Source organism: Medicago sativa, chromosome 8 (genome assembly GCF_051527215.1).
Source record: "Medicago sativa cultivar Bolivia chromosome 8, Bolivia_mono, whole genome shotgun sequence".
NCBI classification, from domain to species: Eukaryota; Viridiplantae; Streptophyta; class Magnoliopsida; order Fabales; family Fabaceae; genus Medicago; species Medicago sativa.
The window spans coordinates 74,269,609-74,290,435 of NC_140756.1; the positions used below are offsets into that span (position 1 = coordinate 74,269,609).

The window sequence follows — 20,827 nt, forward strand, 5'->3', positions numbered from 1 at the left end:
ATGAAATTGATGCCTTAAACATACATACAACAAAATATACTAATAATTTTGATTTATAAGTATTAACTATAGTGCAAAGGGCAGACAAACATTAACATGTTAGTATGTATGTCTGCTTTTTTCAATAAAGACGTAGTTGATCTTTTTTTTTTTTGGTCAAGTAGTCTAGTGGCTAGAGAAACTCACCTTTAAGATGAATAAGTGGGGTGTCTGGGGTTCGAACCCCGACCCCTGCACAAATTGTGCATTATACCTTACCAAATGAGCTAAGCTCATGGGGACATATGATAAAATTAAGTTTGAAGTTGATGACAAAATTTTATCATTTAGTATTATTATTTTTATTTTAATTACAATATTTTTAATTCAAATTATGATTGCTTTAGATGTGATTTTTACATATAAAACTAGAGTTGTTTTAAAAATTGAATAAAATGATTTGGTAAAATAAACAATAAATTATGATTAAGGGTCTTTTTCTATATTTTCTAAATGTTGTCTTCAATTGAGGATGTAATCATATTTAAGATGGGTAAAATGTTAAATACTTCTCTCAAAAAAAGACGGGTTAAATACTGAATGTACATACTTCTTTCAGTTGAAATTTGAAAAAAATAGTAACTATTGTTTTATATGAATAGTGTAGCATCACACTTTTTTTTGGATGTATTCTACTACACTTTTTTTTTTAGTAAAATTCAGATAGGTCTAATTAAATCATGTAGATCTTGTACAAATTTGATGAGATTCATATAAATTTTTACCAATAAAAAAGGTGTGTAAAAACGTGTGTATTGAAAAGTGTGTTGTTAACGTTATCTTTATTTATTAATTTTGTTAAGTCTACAACAACTAAACCTAATATTTTCCCTCCTAATACTAAACCTAATTTTTTTAGGTTTTGTTATTTTTACATTTTGTTACATCCCTCAAATATATTCTTATCCTTATTTATTGATTTTGTTAAGTCTGCAACTACTAAACCTAATATTTTTCCTCCTAGTACTAACCCTAATTTTTTTAGGTTTTGTTATTTTTACGTTTTGTTACATCCCTCAGATATTTTAACAAGCAACAAATTTTACTACTAGGAAGGGATTTACAATTTATGCAAATTTGTTTCTGTCATATCTAATTGTTTTGGATTTTTTTCGTTCTTCTATTCTTATATAGTTTATGTATAAGTTATTCAACTTACCATCAATCTAATTTATTCGGCCATAATTATGTTAGTTGTTCTGGGAGTTAAACATATTACTATAACAAGCAGTGGTAGGATGATTTACAGTAGGATAGTTGAGGTATGATAATTTACAAGGAAAATTATCATTAAAACTAAGTGCACAATATAAATGACATAAATATAGAATCATGACAGATATTTTAAACTTACATGCAGAACTGATAGGAATCAAAATACATTTGCTTTGTTTCAGTAATTTATAATTTGTGTGGTGTTTTTGCCAAAATCTCTTTCGTTAAAAAATTATGGATTGTTGCTCAATGTCGCTGAAAATATTTTGAATCAATTGCACAAACTGCTTTTATAGTTCTGATTAAAATTATGACATTAAAATTATAAGTTGGGATTGTACTATAAAATTTTGCTTTTGTCTACTACATTTATAATGTCCTAAAAATATTATTAACAGATGACAATGAGGACTATATTAACACCACTTCAAATGTAGTGTATAAGAAGATTTTTCAAAATGTGTGAACAACCATTGTATGTTCTTAATTCTTTTATTATCCACGTAATGGATCATATCACAATATATTAGCTTCTTCATTTTTTATGACCCGGGCGGTAGCACGGGTAAAAGTTCTAGTAACCAAATATTTTTAACAAAATATTTTTAACGAGCAAGATTAATAAAATATTTTAATAGTGTTCAGTATCATTTATATTGTGGTGATGCTCCTATTTTAGTGATTTTTTTATTATTCTTCGATTAATAATTTGAATCTCTATTACGAAGGTGTTCTTTTTATTTTAATGGAATCTAAATATATTTTTTAATTAATCATTCAAATAGTACTCCAGCCCAAATTTAAAGGAAATTAAATAATTTAAGTGAAAGATAAAAAAATGAACAGCTTTTTTATATAAAAATAACAATTGATTAAGTAAATAATCTTTAAAAATATTCAAAATTTTGTTTTTAATGTTTATAAAAAAATCACACTTTTTAATCTTGTAAAATTTCCGTCAGAATTTTTGGTCACAGTAAAAAAAGAAATTATTAGTAGTATTTTTAATCATAGTTTTAAAACTCGGCTCAGTCATCGACTCGGCAGGTGTAATGGGTCATTGAGTCAATGGTCGAACCACTGGGTCATTGGTTGAACCGCACGACTGAACCGGATTAAACCGGATAACTCGGGTAGATCACTCGGTCTTAAGGTTAAATTTGTACAAGTATTTAACTATATTAAATCGTATTGAATCGATGACTCGGCAACTTAAAAACGTGTAATATGGATTTCAATATTTGTAGTTATAATTTGATGAGAGAAAGTAAATTTTGTTTTGCATATATGTTAATATTAATATAATATGTATATTTTCTAAAAAAATTATTTGATTTTTTTTTTGAATAAAAAAAATTATTTGATTTGTATATTACTATTTTGACAAAATTTATATTATATTATATTATATTTAATAATGATGTGCTCTTATTCCTTTTAAAAAATTGATGTGCTCTTTTTGCAAAAAAGAATTATATGTTTAATTTGAAGGAAGAAATGCGGATGTATAATATATATGGTTTGATTCATAAATAGATACCAACAGGCAAGATGGTGCAGTGGTCAAGTTCCTTGTTATGAACCATGAAGTACATGGTTCGATTCCCACAAGCTGCAATTTTTTTTCAAATTCTAGAATAAATATCAATTAAACCGGTTTGATTCGAAAACCGCCGAGTCACCGGTTCTGTCCGGTTTTCAGCGAGTCTTACCGGTTTTCACCGGTCTAATTGCACAACCGATCCAAAATGCGACTCGACTCGGTATACTCACCGGTTCACGGTCGGACCGGTTCGACCGGCCGGTCCGAGCCGAGCCGAGTTTTAAAACTATGTTTTTAATCCCTATTATAATTTCCATTCGCATTTTAATCTCTAAAAATACTAAAGAAAAACATTAAATAGGTTTAAAAAAACAACCCAAAAAACTACCAAAAAAAAAAAAAAAACCCAAAAAGAGAAGTATGAAAAACTGTTGAACAATTCACGGAAAGACATGTGTTAACGAGTTACGGTTAGTTAAACTTATCAAAGCAAAGCAAACAATGCACTGTTTTTTATTAACAGGTCCTTGTTTTTGAAGACCACACCCTCATCTCGTGAGTCCCCCAATCCCCATAATTCAATTCACACAAACCATTCTCTCTTTTTGCTCCCATCTTTCTACTCTTATCCTCTCTCACCCCAACTTTCCTTTCCCAACCCTAACATAACAAACTCTTCAATTCAATTCAATTCATTTCTCCATAACCGCTCTTCGATCCGTTTCACCGTTATTCAATAATCAATTCCAATTTTCCGCTGCTACATCGCTAGAAGAAGAAGAAGAAGATGACGAAGATGAAGGTTTCGTTCGAGATTCTCGTTTGAAGGCTCCGTCGCTGCCGATCAGGAAGGTTCACACCGAATCAGAACAACCGTTCACAGGCTCGTCGTTTACGGTTTAATTACGCCGAAGGAACAATCAATCAAATCTCGTTGTTCTTCTGCTTCGGTTCGATTCAATCACAAACCCTAATTACTGTTGACATGGCTTCTCCAAGTTTCTGATTTGGATTCGTTGGATTTGGATTCGCTTGATTCTCACGCTCAACAGTTCCGAAGGAAGGTTTTTTGGTCCGGTCGTGATTCAGAGTTTTGTAACGAAGAGGAAGCTTAATTGAAGAATTACACAAGTGAATCTCATTGGTTCCATCGGTTCGATTTGTGTTCGATCCTAACTTTAGTATAATCTGCAAGTTTAGGGAAGAGAAAAAAGAAGAAAAAAAAATAGCTTGAATTTATTGTACTGTTTTTATTTGTTGAGTTTCAATATCAGGGTTTTCTATTAGTTATTATTTTTATAATTTCAGAGGCCCTTTGTGTTTTGTTATTGCCTTGGTAAATTACTCATCTTTTATAGATTGAAAGAGATATATACCATGGCGGTGTATTATAAATTTAAAAGTGCAAGAGATTATGATTCAATTTCCATGGATGGTCCTTTCATCTCTGTTGGTACTTTGAAAGAAAAAATATTTGAATCAAAGCATTTAGGGAGAGGTACTGATTTTGATCTCGTCGTCACCAATGCCCAAACCAATGAAGGTTGGTTCTGATTGTTTTTTAATTCAACTTATTTTGAACTAGTGATTTTCGGGAGATAATGTGAGTGTGTGTGAGTTTCAGGTTTCAATTTGGTGCTTAATTTTAAATTTTAAAAATAAAACCTTTTGGATAATACTTAGCTTTCATGTAGCCGACCCCACACAGTAGGAAAAGGCTTGGTTATCGCTGTCGTTGATAATCTTTTAACTTTGAGTCGTTAATAAGGAGAGGGGATTTCAGGATAAACTTTACAGTATTATCCTGTACCTCTCAAAAGTACAATTTTTTACCAATTTTATTTGAACATTAACTGAGACAGGTTTGATTTGAATTTCACTTTCCACAGCCTCAGATAAAACTGAATAATGTAAAAAAAACTAACAATTAAAAGGTCTATGGTAAGATGTAGTTGAGCTGCAATCTAGTTTTAGCAATTACAAGTGCCCAACTTTGCTGCGGGATTTTTCTTCGGTTGTTCATATTATTAGGTTTCATAAATAGCACATTTTCAGTGTTTTACAGTTGATCTGTCTCTTGGAATTTCAGAATATCTTGATGAAGAAATGTTGATCCCTAAAAATACCTCAGTGTTAATTCGTCGGGTTCCAGGACGACCACGTTTACCAATTGTTACCGAACAAGAGTACTATCTCAAACCTTTAATCTCGTAATTACTATTATTGGATTTTTCACCATGCATTTGTGCATATAATTTTGTTAAAAGGGGAAGTCATAATATACCACTTTCTGTTTATGTTCTCCATGTATAGTGGCACATCCAGAAACTACATTGTTCATTTGTGTTTGTGAGATATATCATGTGTTCTTGAGTCGCGGCTGTATTTTGTTTTTTGCAGACAAAAGGTGGAAAATAAGGTGGTGGAAACTGAACCTGCTAATAGTAGCTTACCAGCTGATGATATGTCTGCCATGAAATATGTAAGTCTCTTTTTCTTGTCATTTTGTTTTTTTAGAAATAGTCCAGCTGCATTCTTCAGGGAATTGAGCACTTTGATCATTCAACAGGTTGAAGATTCAGATTGGGATGAATTTGGCAATGATTTGTATTCGATACCCGATCAACTTCCAGTTCAGTCGATCAATATGATTTCAGAGGCTCCTCCAACAAGCACAGTTGACGAAGAAAGTAAGATTAAGGCATTGATTGATACTCCAGCGTTGGATTGGCAACAGTGAGTAAATTATTCTCCTTTCTTTGGTGTGATGTTGTACATAGAATCATTAGATATATGGAACCAAATATATACTATTTCTTTCCCTCTTACAAGAATGAGTAGTACCCTCTCTTATTCTTTTCAAGAGGAAATGGAGATTCCTCATCTCTGAAAGATCTGTATTGGAATAGTTGATCAATGTTTTTCTTACCAAACTTAAGCTATGTTTGGATATCTAATGATTGGTGAAATGGAACTTATGGAAGGAATCAAAGAGATGGGATGGATAAAATGACTATATTATAATATCCCATACATCCAAAATTGGGGGGATAAGAGGATTTAGACAGAATGAACTCCAATCATAGCCTAAGGAATCGTTATCCTTCAGAACATTTCATTACACATGCCTAAAAGGCCTTTCTTTTGATAAAAACACTTGTGTTATTGGATTTCTAATGTTTTATGTTGATTCCATTTTTTTGCATGCAGTCAAGGTTCAGACTTTGGCCCTGGTAGAGGTTTTGGAAGGGGCATGGGCGGACGGATGGGTGGTGGACGTGGTTTCGGTGATTCCCTTTCATTCATTATTCAATAATTTTTTTGTGATTTGCTTCTTTGAATGTTAATGAACTAATGGCTAATGTTTATTTACTTGCTGAGCAGGGTTGGAGCGGAAAACACCTCCACAAGGCTATGTATGTCACAGATGCAAGGTGCCTGGTATGTTAAAATTTCTAAATTTTATAATTCCCCATCTACAAAATACCGGATACCAATGTTAGTTCGTGTAGCTTACTTTTTCTGCTCACTTTTGTTTAGGACATTTCATTCAGCACTGCCCCACAAATGGTGATCCAAATTATGACGTCAAGAGAGTCAAGCAACCTACTGGTATTCCTAGATCTATGCTGATGGTAAATCCACAAGGTTCCTATGCTTTACCAAATGGTTCGGTAGCTGTTTTGAAGCCAAATGAGTGAGTATATCTTGATTCTTCTCGTTCATTCTGTCATATGTAGACATGAAGTTGAGTTTCATGTTTTCTTTTAAAACAGGGCTGCTTTTGAGAAAGAAATGGAAGGGATGCCATCTACTACACGTTCTGTCGGGGATCTGCCACCTGAGCTCCACTGCCCCTTGTGCAGTAATGTTATGAAAGATGCTGTGTTGACAAGCAAGTGCTGTTTTAAAAGCTTCTGCGACAAATGTATGTGTTTATGTCTATGTAGTAGTTATTTCTGGTTTTCAGAATTAGAATATCATACTAATGGTCTTCGTAGTCCCTCTTCCTCATTGAGAAGGCACTAAATATTTAAGATGTTATAATGCTATTTTTGGCCCTGAGCTATTGTATATAATGTAATCTTATACTGAAGCTATGTTGTATAATTCTGAAAATTCTTTTCAGGTATTAGGGACTATATTATTTCCAAGTCAATGTGCGTATGTGGTGCAACGAATGTTCTTGCAGATGATCTTTTACCTAATAAGACATTAAGAGATACCATCAATCGCATACTGGAGTCAGGCAATAGCAGTACTGAAAATGCTGGGAGCACTTATCAAGTTCAAGGTTATTAAAACTGCTATGATTTTACATTCCTTGGACTATCACTGGCCATCAATTGTCACATTTACATTTTTTCTTTTCTTTTCATTTTTCAGATATGGAGTCTGCTCGCTGTCCACAGCCTAAGATTCCATCTCCAACGTCATCTGCTGCCTCTAAGGGAGGACTAAAGATTTCACCTGTTAATGACGGAACAACAAATATACAGGATACAGCTGATGAAACAAAGGTTGTTTCTGCTCCACAGCAGGCATCAGAACATGTTAAGATACCTAGAGCTGGTGATGTATCTGAAGCTACTCATGAATCTAAGAGTGTGAAGGAACCAGTGTCCCAAGGGAGTGCCCAGGTTGTTGAGGAAGAAGTGCAGCAAAAGTTGGTTCCTACTGAGGCAGGTAATGTAGATTGTTACTGTGTCATCCTAATATATATATATATTTTTTGTGGTGGCGGTAGTTATGTTTATGCTTCTTGAATATGATTTGGTGGAAAATGGATGATAGTAAGACATTATTTCTTGAACCACCAAAAAGCCATTTTGTTTGTTGATTTTCTGTTCGGGTATTCTCATTTGATTTTTTGACTTTGCAGGAAAGAAAAAGAAAAAGAAGAAAGTCCGTATGCCTACAAATGGTAAATCTACTGTTTTGTCTGTGTGACATTTATCTTAGTATTTATAAAAATATAATAATGGATCTGGTTTTGTATAATGCTGCATTTAGTGAACAGGGAAATACAAATGTTTTTACCTTGGTAGCAATTGCAAATAATTCTAAATTATCATGCAGATTTTCAGTGGAAACCCCCACATGATCTTGGGGCTGAGAACTATATGATGCAAATGGGCCCACCTCCCGGCTATAATCCTTACTGGAATGGCATGCAACCTTGTATGGATGGATTTATGGCACCATATCCTGGTCCGATGCATATGATGGGTTATGGTCATGGCCCCTATGACATGCCGTTTGCAAATGGCATGCCTCATGACCCGTTTGCAAATGGAATGCCTCATGACCCATTTGGCATGCAAGGTTACATGATGCCTCCTATTCCGCCTCCGCCTCCGCCTCATAGGTATGCAATTTATGTTTGTCAAATTTAAGAACTTATCTGCTAGCACCTCTCTCGCACACACATCATACATCACACACAAATTCCAGGATATTATACCTTCTTCATGCTGAGGGATGGACTTGAGGGTTGCAGTGAATACCAATAGTAAATGTGGTGGCTTGTTTGTCTGACTATATGCTAATAATACATTGTTCTAAAAAATGTCACATTGTAATATAATAATTATGACTGTGTTCAGGGATCTTGCTGAGTTCAGTATGGGGATGAACGTTCCACCCCCGGCTATGAGTAGAGAGGAGTTTGAAGCTCGTAAAGCCGATGTGAGGAGGAAGCGTGAAAATGAGAGGCGGGTTGAAAGGTACAAATGGAACTTGAATGGTTATGTCATGTTTTGATATGCTTGATTGAGAAATTTGCTAGTTTTGATAATTCAGAAGTCAAACATTTTGTACCATTGCTGTATGGCAACATATTAGACATTATCATCTGGGTTTGATATCCTTGTTACATTTTGTATGAAGTTTTGACCTCCTGCATATGTTTAGTATCTCATGGTGTGTTACATTAACATTTCAGTAAATTTTGTTTCATGACAGAGGGGATTGAAATTTTATCTGGAATTTTATTATTTGAGAGATAGTTTATTATCATCCTTTTCCCCCTCTTGATGAGGATTCTTGTTTAATAATTGCAAAACACTGCTCTACATGTGCTAAATTCTTCCTTTGCTTTACCTAGTGAAATGTGTTGCTAAGTTTATTAATTGTCAAAGTTAAGATGTTGTGAATGGTTGACCAAGGTTCTCATATTCTTTTGTTGCATAGTTGTATTTAGTGCAGGGGACTGAACTATGTTTTGTTACTTATCTCATTGTTTTTGATTAGTTTATTTCCTTAATGAAACAGGGATTTCTCCAAGGATCGAGAGTTTGGTAGGGAAGTGAGCAGTGTTGGGGATGTTTCTTCAATAAAATCAAAAACTGTATGTACTTTTTATTGTCTTAATTTTCATCCCTCTCTCTTTGGACTTCTATACACCTGTGACTTTTTGTGGTTTTTCTACCTAAAGTTTGCCCAGAATCCTCCAGCATGCAGAAGAACATTGATTGCACTAGATAATCCTAGTAATTATTTTTGTTCCTTTAATTATAGCAGTATTTGGCAATTATTTCATGTGGCTCCATTCATTGATAAAAAGATTTAAAAAGATTTGTTTATCAAGTGATTCTCTGGTTGAGAGAAGGATGCCCATTTGTCTTTGCCATTATTTTATGGTCTACAGCAACAAATGGTTTAATGAGGGTTAAAGGAAAACGATGAAAATTAAATAGCTACATCGCCGCATATGGTTCAGTGCTGTTATTAAATCTCCACTGCTCCAGTGTCGGAAGGACATGCTTTGAAAAATAAAATCTTCGCAGTTTGAAGTGTTGTCTTTGGATTCTAATTGGATGCACTAACAAGTTTTTGTTGATTCTTTCAAGATCATGGTTAATTTATTTTGCATTTGGTTTTCCGGATGGTAAATTAATGTTTTCTTGTGAGGGTGGGAGATTTGACTGAGATTTTCATTTCACTCAAATGGCAGCTAAAGTACCCTGTGGCTTTTATTTTCAAGCAACTTCTAGCTGTATTAGCAGCAAGCCTGGAGTACCTTAATGCCCCCACAAAATTTTCTTCTAGATCTATGCATCATTTTTTTCACATCATAAATCCCACATGCGACGCCTAACTAATGGTCCATATATTATTATTTAGAATAACAATTTTCCTTTTATTAAAAATAAGAAACTGAATTAAATTATAAATACTACGAAAAGCCTTACATATTTTGTTTACTATGGTGAGTTTTTTCATTAAACAAACAATTGAACTTATCCAGCAAAAAATAAAAAAAACAAATCTGGTGCGTTAAATCATGGTAGTGTTGGGCTGCTTCTAATATATGTATGCTCGTTAATTTTAAAAGTGTTAGAATGAACGGACATAATCTTTTTGTAAGCTCGAAAAGAATATAAGTATTAAGAAATACCATTATCTAAGTTGAAAAAGTAGCAAAATTTAGAAACTAGCGTAACATTGTTCACATTCTTGAAATCTCGACATGTACATTTAAGTAATTTTCAAAAAAATACACATGCATTTAAATTTATATTTTAGGATAGGAACAAAAAGAATATTCATCTTTGCCTTCAGACTTGGTCATTTTTTAATCAATCATTGTAATTAAGGTCTTGTGATTACACGTATGTTTTTTTCGTGTTACATGTATGTGTTGTTGATGCTATAGTATTCTCTTTATTTTTTACCGAATTTTATTTCATAGTTATTTTTTATGAAGTTATTTATTAATGGGGTGTTAAAAATAACTAATTCTGGTCTATTGGGTCAAATAAATAGCTTTTATTATGGGCTTATGATTCTAACAGTTGGGCTTTTCCACTTTGTTGCAGAAACCAATCCCACCTTCTTCAGGAAGCGATTATCATCAACACCGTCACCGTTCAGATCGGCCATCTCCAGATTCAACCCATTGTGAAGTTGAGCCACCGCGACCAACCAAAAGAAAATTAGATCACTCTGAACGCGAACGCGAACGCGATGACAGAGATCGTGACTACGACTACCACGACCGTCACCAGGATCGCGACTACGAGCACGATCGCCACCAGCACCGCCGTCATCACCACCGTACTGAATCTTCGTCAAAGAAATCATCAGATCCAGTCATCAAATCCACATCTAGAAAATCATCAGAACCAGAGATCAAGTCAAAATCCAGAAAATCATCAGAACCAGTGACGAAAACCTTACCTAAGGCAGCACAAGCTACGGCGGCGGAAGCCGCGGCCGCCGCAGCTGCAGATCGGAAACAGAAGGCGAGCGTCTTCTCAAGGATAAGCTTTCCTTCTGAGGAAGAAGCTGCTGCTGCTGCTGCTAAAAAGAGAAAGTTGAGTGGTACTTCATCAACGGAAGCATCAAACGCTGCCACTGCCAGTGTCTCCGTGAAAGCTCCTTCCACTACGCATCTGTCTAACGGAGGAAGGAAGAGTAAAGCTGTTATGGATGATTATGAATCTAGCGATGACGACGACGAGGATGACGAGAGGCATTTTAAACGGAGGCCGTCGAGGTATGAGCCGTCTCCACCGCCGCCGGTGGATGATTGGGCGGAGGAAGGAAGACACTCTAGAGGAACAAGAGATCGGAGGCATAGATAGATGAAGATGAAGAATTTGGCATTTTGAAAGAGCTGTGTTGTTGCAGTGCTCGTTACGCTATGGAGTCATCACCAACAAAAACAACTTTACCCATCATCACTATTCTTCGATGCTTAGAATAAACTTTGTTGGGATGGATGATTTTTACAGTGTAACTTTTTTGTGACTATTATTAAGTTTCAATAATTTCGTTCATGTACAATTATGTATGTTTTATTCAAATCTAATTAAATGAATCAGTTGCTTTGTTTTTTCGATTCTAATTTCGTCTCTTTTCCTTTTCTTCTGCATTTATTTCGTCTCTTTTCCTTTTCTTCTGCATTTTCTGTATTTGCTTTGTTATGTATGGTTGAAGTGTCTTTTTCTCTTGCTTTAGATGGACAAGATATCAGTAAAAAATATCCATTTAGTAGGGGAAATATTACCAAGATTGAACTTCATAAAATTTAGGAAATGGTTCATTTATTCACGAGGTAAATTCATTTTAGTCTTAATGAACAACAATTTTTTTAAAAATAAATGATTTTTTTTGTCATTTAATCTAATGATTAAATATTCATAAGTTGAAAATTTGAAGACTCTACATACCTTAAGATGAATAAGATGCAAATTCGGCTACATACCACAAGACACATTTTTTTGTTGAGGGAACAATATACTTAAATATTAACTTCTGTTTTAACTCAATGTAGACATTAGCTTAAATATATAAATCAATAAAAACCATCGTCTAAAATTCAAGTTATTATTGTCAACGGGTAGTATATAAATATCAAGTTACTATTGTCAACGGAGTAGTAAAATATAATTTTTGTGAAATACACTTTGTTTTTTTAAGGGATACACTTTTTTTTTGTTATAATTATTTTACACACCTTTTCAATTTCTTATTGAATAAGTACGAATCCTCCATTTTAGATAATCTGATAAAAACAATATTAATTATATCTAAGTATATAATTAGAAAACAAAAGTTAATTATATCTTGAGTTTTTAAAACCATTATTTTGAAATAAAAATAAAATACTAAAATTTCTAAATATCATGTCTAGACTTTAGCATGTGAATAAATTTGGTGGTGACACATTGCATGATTCTTCGTGACTAAACCTTATGTGCTTATCCCCTACAATCCACAGATTATGTCTAGACTTTGGCATTAAAAATAGATCACGAAGTTGTCCATTAAAAATATTTGTTGGAATATATCTGCATACTTTTCATCTTTCAAGTAGAAATAGATAAATCTTTCAAAAAAAAAAAAAAAGTAGAAATAGATAAATATAACCACTGGAATATGAAAGTAAATAGTTGCTATAATGTACTATAATATATTGTTCGTTCAGTTGCAATCATAATTCCTCTTACACGCATGGATGATTAGATAGATCGTAGATATAGTAGATGTGATCATGTGATAAACTATGAAAGTTGTGAAGGAATATAATACTTTATTTCGGTGGAAGAAATGTAAATTTCATAAACTATATCCAGCACTTAATTTATCAGAGTGTGTGATATCAGGAGTGGCATGATCCCTGTATATGGTTTATACTAAACAAGAAAACAGAAATTGTTCAACCACTCTCAAACTTGAAGGCCATCCATAACTTCCTGAATAGTAACAAATCGACCGTTTTCTATGGAAAGTTGTGCTGCAACTCCAATAGCAACAGATATTAATCCATCTTGAAGATCTACAGCAGGAACCTTTTCACCTTTACCTTTAATAGCAGCCAAGAAGTTAAGATGTTCCAGATAGCTAGAACCATGGTGTAACCCATCATATCTGTAAAGTCCAAATATCCAAATCACATAAGAATTTTTCATCAACTTTAATTTGATTTCACCATCTCAAAGCTTAGTTGATTAATGAATAAACCATCTATTTAGTCCCTAACCTATCACTTTCCTATTTAGTCCCTAAACTATATAAATAGAATAAGTAGCTCCTAAAGTGTAAGAAATCCGCCAATTTAGTCCCGAACATCTTAATAGCAGGGACTAAGCTGACGGATTTTATATACTTTAAGTACTATTTAGTCTATTAGATAGTTTAAGAACTAAATTAGAGAGAGTGATAAATTAGGGACTAAATGGATTGTTTATTCATTGATTAATTGATAAAATAGTTAACAGAAACAGAAGGTACCACCCACTTTATCCGGGGATCTTCAGCTTTCACACTCTGGACACCATCTCGTCCTGCCTCACGCGTTCCAAACCTCACAACACTCTCAGGAACGAAAGCCTCGCCCTGTTAAAAACATGCTTAAATTTAGATCCATAGCATAGTAACCATCTTGGCACATGCACTAAAGAAGCACACTCAAGAAATACAGATTACATCTTGCATGTTTAGTATAGCTTTGTATCATGCACATTAATCATTGAAAAGCATTGTTTATCAACCTTACCATCTTCAGGTAGTTACCACAAGAAATGCAATTAAAGATTATAAGTACTTTGAATGGCAAAGGGGTTGAATTTTACCTTTCCAATATCACCAACAACAGATATTTCTTGCTCATTTTTACTCCCTTCAGCAAACATACAAAGGTCAAGCATACCTCGAGAACCGTTGTCAAATTCAACTATAACATATGCATTGTCAATAATATCTGGCACCTGCCAAAAGTAAATTAGTCAATCGCAATAATAATGCAAGACAACATTACTAAGAGAAGAAACTCCATGCCAATTCAGTTTAGAACTGGCTGAGACAATAAGAAATTCCTCATTATACAATTGTAAGAGTGTCAGTTTTGAAACAAGCTCAGTGCACATTCCCTTTGCTAGGTTAAGTATATTACAGTATAAAAAGCTTATAATCAGTATTAATCAAGGAATATCATACACGCTACCACAGAGTTATAATTGAAACTTGGTCTCAATGTAACTACGAGCCCCACATCTAGTTTACCTTTCCGTCGTATATTTCATCCTTGTGATTAACATCAATAGCTCCAGAAGCCATCACACGAACAGGATTTGCTCCAACAAAGAGCCTCATGAGATCAAAAAAGTGACAACACTTCTCTACCAGAGTTCCCCCCGAGTTAACATTGAACCGATTCCAATTGTTGACCTATATGACCAATATCACTCTTTCAGCTTATTCAATACTAGAACCCAAACATGTAATGTAACTTCAATTGGTATAAAATCTAACCTTAACCAAGAAAGGAAACCGATGCTCCCGAATTGATACCATCCTAACATATCCGAGGCTTCCTCCGTTGACTATTTCCATCAGTTTTGCAACAGGCGGCATGTATCTGTATTCCAGTCCAACCTGCACCAATATATCTGGTCTCTTTCGAGCAGCATGAACAACCTTATCCAAAAACATCAATAAATTAGACTATTACCAAATACTTATCAGAAGAACTAGCAGTACAAACCTGATGAAAAATTCTAATTATATATATTTTGTTTCAAAATACAAAATACATTATACAATATATCCTGCATGTTGACTAAAGAGGAATAACACTGATGCTTTGCTTGCGAGTTTGGAGGGAAAGGGAGGGGAGGGTTTTGGAAAAAAAAAAGGAAGGAGCAAGTGGAAGAAATAGATGACATTGAGAGGGGAAGGCTTTGGGGTTTCATTTTTCTTCATAATATAAAACCCTCCTCATTTGGGGGAACTCAAAAATTGTATTGGAGGAGGGTTTTGGAGGATTTACATGAATTCTTCAAATTTATTCTAAGTAATTGTAATATTCTTAAAATTAAAAAAATAGTAATCATAAGCATTAATTTATCATTCTCTAAAAAATTACTCTTCAAAAAAATGTGAAAGATTTTACCATTTCCCCCTATATTTCCAACCCTCCAAAGCCCTCCCCTCCCCTCCCCTCCCCTCCAAACTCTCAAACAAAGCCTGAGAGACCGATTTGTGCTATCATCATTGCCATGAGTACATGACAGTAAGTATGTCTATAAGTTAGTGCAAAAAGAGGACAGGCTGTTCAGACAATGGTAAGACCAAGATTTTTAAATTGTGGTCATGAAGCGATTGTGACTTGTGAGGACATCAAAAACCTTGGTGTCTCAGACCTTTGTTTAAAACCCTGGTAAGACATCTAACTGTAACAATATAAACTACCAATATGCCAAACAGAAAAGAAAAAAAATGTCATCTTTTTCAGCATACTTTACTTGTTTATGGAATTCTAAAGCTAAGATCAAAATTGCATTGCATAAGTATGGTTGATATTCCAATTCATGATGGGAAACAGGAGCATAAACAATGAAGTAAGACAAGACAAAGCGACAAACCTCTTTGCAATGAGAGACGGTTGTGCAGAGTGGTTTTTCGACCAATACATGATGTGGCTTGGAATGACTGATTATATCCATAAGAATGCTGTAATGTGTCATGTTAGGAGTAGATACCACCAAAACATCACATAGTCCACTGTCCAACAACTCCTTGTGACCTGAGAAAACCTTCACAAATCACAAATTCATTCATTCATTTATTTACCTCACTATCTTCTTAACTTAACTGTCATCAAAATACCAATACTGTCTATCCAGAAAATTGCATATAGAGAGGTAAGGTTCATTCTTTCTTTGAGAAAATAATTCTTGTTTTTCACTTTTTTTTAATAAAAATGTCATCTCATTTTCAATTTGTTTCAGGTTTGCAAATATTGGTACTAAAAATACTGAAAACGCTTTTAAGTATTTTGTTCCGCAAAATCAATTAATTCCAAACAAGCACGCAAAAAAGAAAGAGGGTGATGGTTGATACCTTGAGAGGCCAAGAAAAAGAGTGAGCTAAGTCGATGGCGAGTTGTTGAGAGGGAAGGTGAGGGTCAGCAATGGCAACAACAGCAACATTTTCGTTGCGAAGATGATGCAAATTAATGAGATGTTCTCTTCCCATCATTCCAACTCCAATTATTCCATACTTTACTACTGCTGTTGCAGTGGCCATGGATTTTGATTCTTCTATTGATCAATTCAATAACACTTTACTCACTCACTCACTCTTTAAGCTTCATAGGTTTTGGTTTCTCAAATACTATAATATCCTAATGAATGAATTTCAATTGATACTTTGTTTTTCGGTATCCGACAACATCCACGTCTACAAACATAGTTACTCGATTGTCTTCTACTTAATAAAATTGGAAGAATTTGTGTTTAAGATTGACATTAATTAAAAAAAAAATTAATTAATATTCATTGTAAAGTTTTTTTTTTTTTTGTTAACCATTTGGTTTTCCACAATAAAATGAATAGGTGATCCAAAGCTTTGGTTGAAGGTAAGTATTGGATGATGAAGAATTATTTTATTGAAATTAACTTAGGTTTTCTTTAACGATTTATTATTGGTGAGATTTGTTAATCATTTAAGTTTAATTACTTCAAAACTTTTTTCCCAAACATGTATTCAATCAAATGACAACACGTAATTTATGAAGATATTTCCAAATTTAACCTAACAAAATGATACTTAGGCATTGTTTGGGAGTTTGGAGGGGAAGGGAGGGGAGGGCTTTGGGGGGTTGGAAATATATAGAAAAATGGACAAAAAATTCACATTTTTTGAAAAAACAGTTTTTTAGAGAATGATAAACTAATACTTATGATTAATATACTTTTAATTTTAAGAATATAATAACGACATATATTGGATTTGAAAAATTCATAAAAACCCTCCATAACCCCCCCAAAACCCTCCTCCAATACAATTTTTGAGCTCCCCCAAATGAGGGGGATTTTTTATTATGAGTAAAAAATTAACCTCCAAAGTCCTCTCCTCCCAATGTCTTCTATTTCTTCCACTTGCTCCTTTCTTTTTTTCCAAAACCCTCATCTCCCCTCCCCTCCAAACTCCCAAACAAAGCCTTAGCGTATAAATTTCAGTCCTAAAATATAGTCCTTAGTTTTAAATTTTTCAAAACTTTTTCCCACCATTAAATTTTGGGCTAATTTTTTTTGTCATGTTAAACCATGAATTGAAAAATCACGCAAAGAATAGGAACAAAAAAGAAGAAATCATAAACGAAAAGCAGATCTCTTTTTTGTTTATGATTTCTTATATTCATATTCATAGAGATCAAATTCACATGATAATTAAGAAACAAATGTGTAATTCTTTTTCGTAATTCAAAAGGTGGAGGGTTATAGAAAATTCTAAAAGAGTATTTTATTGAAGAATTCATTTATTACTCAACAAATTGTTGTTACAAATGTATATATTTTTTTTAAAAAAAGTCTTGTTTTTAAGTATTATTTTTATTTTATATTTTTAAAACAATTATATAAAAATGTTTTCCGCTAGAGATTAGCCCGCCACTGTACGGCTGTGGAAACTTCTTACCAATATTATCACAATCCAAAAAAAAAGAAACAATTATTTCAAGATATGTAGAAAACGAGATAGTAAAATTTAATTCACATGTGTGTTGTCACACAATTTTATGACTTGTCAATTTATTATGTAATTTGACATATCAATTAAAATTATCTCGAAAATTCAATGCTAAGAAAATATTATTTCAGACATATTATTGAATCTCATGGGACATTCTACTCGTCACCTAAATTAGTTTCATGTGCCCACTTTTGTGTCGAAATCATGTGTCGTACAGAATAACACATTCATTCATGGCTCCCATTTCAAAAACTTGCTTCCTCTTTGATCCTATATCTTAAAAACCAATATCGTCCGGATTTACTATCTAGATGGGTAAAAACACCATTTGTTCAGATTTACCCATCCGAATGTGAGAAAAAATAGTGTTTTTAATTCCGTTCAAATTAGTAAATCTGGAGGAGTGTGGTTTTTAAGAAAGAACCCATCTCTCGAAAACTTAAACCAACCTCCAAACTCAAACACTTCAATCATGAACAGCTGTCTCAAGAACACATCTCTCAAATGCTTCAGGTCCTCTCCCAAGGCCCTTGATGAAATATTCAAACACACTACTGTTGCTCCCAAATAAATTTCTGATTTAGGATTCAATAAACTTACTTTTCCAAAAATGTGTGGAGTGAGGAAGAAGATGAGATACTAACTAAAACTAAAATTAGTGATTTTGGAGAACCTGTTTGCATTTTGAAATGCATTTGTCCCATTCCAAAAGATGCACACATGCTCCAAAATGTATTTGAGTACATCTCCTTTAGATTTAAACAAGGGAAATGCTAACAAGTGCCCTAAGGACACTCTTTAAGGAATTTAAAAGTAGGTTTTTATAGAAACTTGTGCATTCAATAGATCGGGAATTGAAGTATAGGACATTTTCGATGAATAGTTTCTAAATTGGGAATTCTTAAAGAGTGAATTCTTAAAGAGTGCCCTTAGGGCGCTCGTTAGCAAGACCCTTTAAACAATTTGATCAATGTTTCACCGACATCCAATTATAGTGTATTAAGTATTAACCCATGTTTGCTGCTTAATTAAAAGGGAACCTTAGCACACGCATAAGCAATTAAGCATAACTACTGAGCAGTAGAAACTGCAGATCTATCCCTTTATTAGCATATTACTGACTAACAAAAACTTTACAACATTGTTTCACGGTAGTTGCTATGACCATGATACAAATTGCAAGGTTTGCAAATGGATTCCTAAACCGCAGTAAGCATGTTGAAATAGTCTGAAGGTTAAAGATTGGTTGGTGTTTTTGCAGCAAGAAACAAGCAATCTGCTGTGTGTTTGCTAATAAATTTCAAACAAAAAGCTCTGTTCTTACCTCGTTTATAATTAAACATCAATATCATCGACAAGGTTATCATTCTAATGAGAAATTTGGTGCTATAATAAGGGCACATATTGACATGCCAGCTAAAAGATGCAGTAAATCACAAACCACCAAAGGCAGCAAAGTGTCATTGCTTCAATGAATTAATTTGACATGAACAAAAAAAACTAGCAAACAAAGGAACGACAGACAATTATGGCCATGATTTACACAGAACAACCCAGCAAAAGTTAAAGTTCACTCAAGAAAAATTGGCTTTCTTTGCAGAAATTGACTTCAAATATTAAACAATTAAGAGACCCCCTACATAGGGCATCCTTGCCCCTTCATCAACAAAGGTAGAAATTATGGTGACTGTATTTGTAATTCTTTTTAGTACGATTTTTAGACAAATTACATAGTTGTGATAAAATTTAACATGACTCTGCAAATACAAACTAGCATGTGGACAGAAAAACAGTAGTGGAGTATCATTATGTTTGAGGTATCATATCTTCATTACAGGACTTTCTAAAACTCTTTCTCTCATGTTACCATGAAAGACATGATTGAAGGTTATTTATTTGATGTAAGCTTGAGTCACAACAGGTAAGACCACACAAAATAAAACACAGCAAACATGACCTCTACCAGAAATGAAGAAACGTCGGCCCACCTCTACCGGCAACAACAATCAGGAACAAGATCGCCGGTGGCTGAGGCTCGAACTAACTTGCAGTAGATCTGCTTGAGGGTGGTGTAGCGTTGGGGACACAGCCTCAATATGTGAGTTTGATGGATGATCGGGAGTGGCCAATACATGGGCTGACAACATGCCAGCCCTGCTAACTCCTTTAACCGGTGAATTGTGTGGGCTGGTGGTGCCTTAAAAGCTCCAAGACTAAGTGGCCTAATACAAAAGTGGGCAATTAACATTATGAAGGACTTAGTAGATTATTCTGTGGGATCAAAAGCATATTGACACCTATAATTATGAAGGCTCTCAGAAACATTACGAGAGAGCCACCATCACCCTATAGGGTTCTTTGAAATATTGTCAGCTTTAAAGTGGTTGTTCAATAAGGTGATAAGCTGTCTCAAATAAAGCAGATGTTTATACAAATCTTCAATTAATTATTAGATATTAATTATAAAGTTATCTAACAGTCAAATATGCTTTATCACCATTCCCCACCCCAAAGTCCAAGAGCTAGTATTGCTCTATACTTTCATTTCCTTCACATGTTATGTAATCCTCCAATATCAGCTTGAAGTGCCAAATATACCATGGCAGGAGTTGATAACCCATGAAAACAAGATCCTACTAAATTTATCATCATTGTTCCTATTAATATGCCACACAGGTAAAACAGCAATGATACTAATAAAAAATTAGTTACTAGATTTATTAAACTAAAATTGTTACTAATTTCTTACAAAACATCCATAAATCATTCAGCAACATAGATTATCATTATATGAAGTCCGGCAAAAACCCGTTACTGAAAAGGATTCATCATATACTTGAATGATAACAACAAAACTCTAAGTTCCTATCCCCTAACTGATATACGAGACTTCAGCATCATCATAAAACAGGACCAGATGATCATAACTTATATTTTTCAAACCAAATAAGTGAAATGAAAAATAAATAAATATCATGTCTATGTTAAAGATTCCTATACCAGTAAAAGGTGTACAGCGCACAACATTGAACTCCATGAGTAAAGATA

At 33.8% G+C, this 20,827-nt stretch overlaps 2 protein-coding genes across 2 annotated transcripts; one reads left to right on the plus strand and one right to left on the minus strand.

Moving 5' to 3' along the window:
• The first annotated feature begins 3,363 nt into the window (after positions 1-3,363).
• On the plus strand, positions 3,364-11,648 carry LOC146901427 (DWNN domain, a CCHC-type zinc finger). The gene is made up of 15 exons (XM_085733582.1): positions 3,364-4,340; positions 4,887-4,983; positions 5,198-5,279; positions 5,367-5,533; positions 6,008-6,084; positions 6,182-6,238; positions 6,338-6,494; positions 6,574-6,725; positions 6,927-7,091; positions 7,184-7,483; positions 7,680-7,721; positions 7,877-8,165; positions 8,404-8,523; positions 9,071-9,146; positions 10,618-11,648. The coding sequence occupies exons 1-15, from the start codon at positions 4,175-4,177 to the stop codon at positions 11,383-11,385; spliced, it is 2,715 nt and encodes a 904-aa protein (XP_085589708.1). The 5' UTR covers positions 3,364-4,174; the 3' UTR covers positions 11,386-11,648.
• A 1,168-nt stretch (positions 11,649-12,816) lies between these two features.
• LOC146901428 (Oxidoreductase family protein) lies at positions 12,817-16,424 on the minus strand. Its single transcript, XM_085733583.1, has 7 exons — positions 16,148-16,424; positions 15,670-15,840; positions 14,558-14,722; positions 14,309-14,473; positions 13,879-14,013; positions 13,545-13,642; positions 12,817-13,174 (listed from the first exon to the last, which is right to left on the minus strand). Exons 1-7 carry the CDS (start codon positions 16,331-16,333, stop codon positions 12,973-12,975), a joined length of 1,122 nt encoding a protein of 373 aa, XP_085589709.1. The 5' UTR covers positions 16,334-16,424; the 3' UTR covers positions 12,817-12,972.
• Between the last annotated feature and the right edge of the window lie 4,403 nt (positions 16,425-20,827).

Bases quoted from the DNA above. Each gene is read 5' to 3' on its own strand.
- LOC146901427 (XM_085733582.1), top strand. From the start codon at position 4,175: ATGGCGGTGTATTATAAATTTAAAAGTGCAAGAGATTATGATTCAATT. The intron at 6,495-6,573 runs GTGAGTATATCT...CTTTTAAAACAG, and splicing joins GCTGTTTTGAAGCCAAATGA to GGCTGCTTTTGAGAAAGAAA. The intron at 8,166-8,403 runs GTATGCAATTTA...GACTGTGTTCAG, and splicing joins CCTCCGCCTCCGCCTCATAG to GGATCTTGCTGAGTTCAGTA.
- LOC146901428 (XM_085733583.1), bottom strand. From the start codon at position 16,333: ATGGCCACTGCAACAGCAGTAGTAAAGTATGGAATAATTGGAGTTGGA. The intron at 15,841-16,147 runs GTATCAACCATC...TGATTTGTGAAG, and splicing joins CTTTTTCTTGGCCTCTCAAG to GTTTTCTCAGGTCACAAGGA. The intron at 14,474-14,557 runs GTTAGATTTTAT...TTGGTCATATAG, and splicing joins GGTTTCCTTTCTTGGTTAAG to GTCAACAATTGGAATCGGTT.